Source organism: Rhagoletis zephyria, unplaced genomic scaffold (genome assembly GCF_001687245.7).
Source record: "Rhagoletis zephyria isolate East Lansing unplaced genomic scaffold, Rhagoletis_zephyria_1.1 Rzeph_scaffold_06356, whole genome shotgun sequence".
Lineage (NCBI taxonomy): Eukaryota > Metazoa > Arthropoda > Insecta > Diptera > Tephritidae > Rhagoletis > Rhagoletis zephyria.
This window is the reverse complement of record NW_016163439.1, coordinates 22298-24575: the sequence shown is the minus strand read 5'-3', so window position 1 is coordinate 24575 and position 2278 is coordinate 22298. Positions and strand designations below refer to the sequence as shown.

Sequence of the window (2278 nt, the reverse complement as noted above, 5' to 3'; positions counted from 1 at the left end):
GGTGTTGATGTTCAGCAGAAATTTCCTTATAGTGTGTACCGTAATGACCTCAACATCGATGGCTGAACATTCAGATGGTTCCGTTAAAATCAGTAAACGGAGATCGAAACAAATACATTCTTGAAATAATAAGATCCCCAATATACACTTTTTGTAACAGTATAGAATAGATCGATGGCTGAGTGGAAGATCGACCTAACGCAGAAGCCAGTTCGAAAACGCCCTATCTCAGAAAATTTTTCAACAACGTCCTCTTTCAGAATTCGGTTCAAAAACGCCCTATCTCAGCACATTTTCAATGTATTTTCGTTTGGGATAGGATACTTTAGAATTAGTTTCAGAGATAGGGCATTCATGAAAAGTATTCTGAGATAGGGTACTTTCGAATTGGCTTCCGAGATAGGTCGATCTTACACTCAGCCATCGATATGCTAAATTTGCAGTAATTTTTCCCTTCAGATAGTTTAAAATTTTTTGTGCTATATATGCACATACCACTATTTGTTCTTACCATTAAAATATAGAAAAAAAAATTCTAGTGACCACGAAAAAATGCACCAAAGTTTGCATAGCGCTTAAACCTGCTTGCCTTCAAACTCAATTTGACAAAGAAGAATTGAAAAACAATAACTAAGAATACAAGAATACAACAAAATAGAATAGAAAATATATTATAAAAAACAACTTGTTTACCACATTCTCTTTATGAAAAAATAATAAACATTAAATAAACAAAAGCGAAATAGCTAAAATTGATCAAAAATTTTCGAGTTTACATTTTCTCGGTCGAAATGCAAATTTTACACCATTTTCAAATGGTTTCGCAGGGGTCTACGGAAGGATTCGAGGAGCAGTATGTGTGTTCTAGTAGGTGGAGAATGAAGAGCCACGTCCTCTCCTTGCCCGACCACTAACCCAAAAACCGTGGATATTTGCTCAAAGCTGGGTGTGAGTAAATTGTTATTCCGCTGGTGTGATCGAAAAATTGTTGTTGGTCTTGTAGCGACCGGTTAACTGATAAATAAATTGTCAATCGAATTTTTATAGCTTTAAATAAAAAATTTTACAATTTGTGAAAATTTACCAGTCGTGTGAACCGGCCTTTGCTGTGCCTTTTTTTAGTGAATCGGCAGGATAAGCAAAATTTTTGAGTAGTTTGATGGAAAGCACAAAATTTGCAGTTTGCAATTTGATCAACATAAAATGGATTTCAGACCCATGGTTTCTTAGACAAATTTGCTAAAAATTACACGTAGAATCCTTCTGTGCTATACGCGCATTGTCGAAAAATTCTCCCATACAAATTGACGCGCCCTAATGTACATATGTATATTGCGAAATACATACATATTTATTAAAATTGTGCAATAACGACGGAACTTCATATTGAAGAAAATAGTTTTTGTTAACTCACCACTTTTAAAAGCAGCACTAAAACGCTGTACTTACATTACGTGCTCAGCTCTGCTGATGACTAACTAGTAAAACAATTCATTTATTTATTCATTCTTTATTTATGTATGTAAAGATGTATCGAATGCACTAACACATTATACAAATGAATAGTATACATTTTATTTTCTGGATGACTGATAAGCGGAACTGTTAGGATTCGATTGATTTGCATGGTTATTCAAATCGGATCTGGTTCCTGCGCCTTGATATCCTGCGGAACGACCAGGTCCAGTTGGTTGGTGGTTGGGGTTCTGCTGGTTTGAACGATTATCAACGCCACGCTTATCCATTTTGGGTTTTTTTTTATGTAAGAAAACTTGTTATCGATGAAATTAAAAGTTGCACTTTTCTCACCGGCTGTCGACTTTATACTAACTTTTTCTAAGCACTTCCCGCTTTTATTAGCCGGCAAATCTTACAAAATGTATACAGGCTTACAACTGCATATATGATTAGTTGCATTAGCTTCTGCTGTAAGCTAGAGTGAGTAAGTTATACACTGCCCTCACTGAATATGTAGTTACAAGAGCTTGTATTTGGCTGGTGCAGCTAAATAATTTCGTTAACTTTTTACATTAGCGCACACAAGGGGTGGGTTTTGGGGTTCCACCCCCCCCTAAAGCTAATAACCTCAAATGCAAACTGTATCTTAAAGCTAAGAATCCAACTCTCAAGGAAATTATAAGAAATATTTATTATAATTTCTGTTGCTTGAAAAAGCGCTTTGCTTTTGCTGTAAATTTTCATGAGGAGATAAATATACGAGCATTTTTTTCTTGAGAGCTGCAAACTGATTTATGAAAATTTGGTAGAAGAAAATTTC

At 35.1% G+C, this 2278-nt stretch overlaps 1 protein-coding gene across 1 annotated transcript; it reads right to left on the bottom strand.

Annotated features, from left to right (window-relative positions):
- Nucleotides 1–1494: 1494 nt before the first annotated feature.
- On the bottom strand, nucleotides 1495–1805 carry LOC108373093 (uncharacterized). Its single transcript, XM_017628936.1, has one exon. The coding sequence runs from the start codon at nucleotides 1743–1745 to the stop codon at nucleotides 1575–1577; it is 171 nt and encodes a 56-aa protein (XP_017484425.1). The 5' UTR covers nucleotides 1746–1805; the 3' UTR covers nucleotides 1495–1574.
- Nucleotides 1806–2278: the final 473 nt, after the last annotated feature.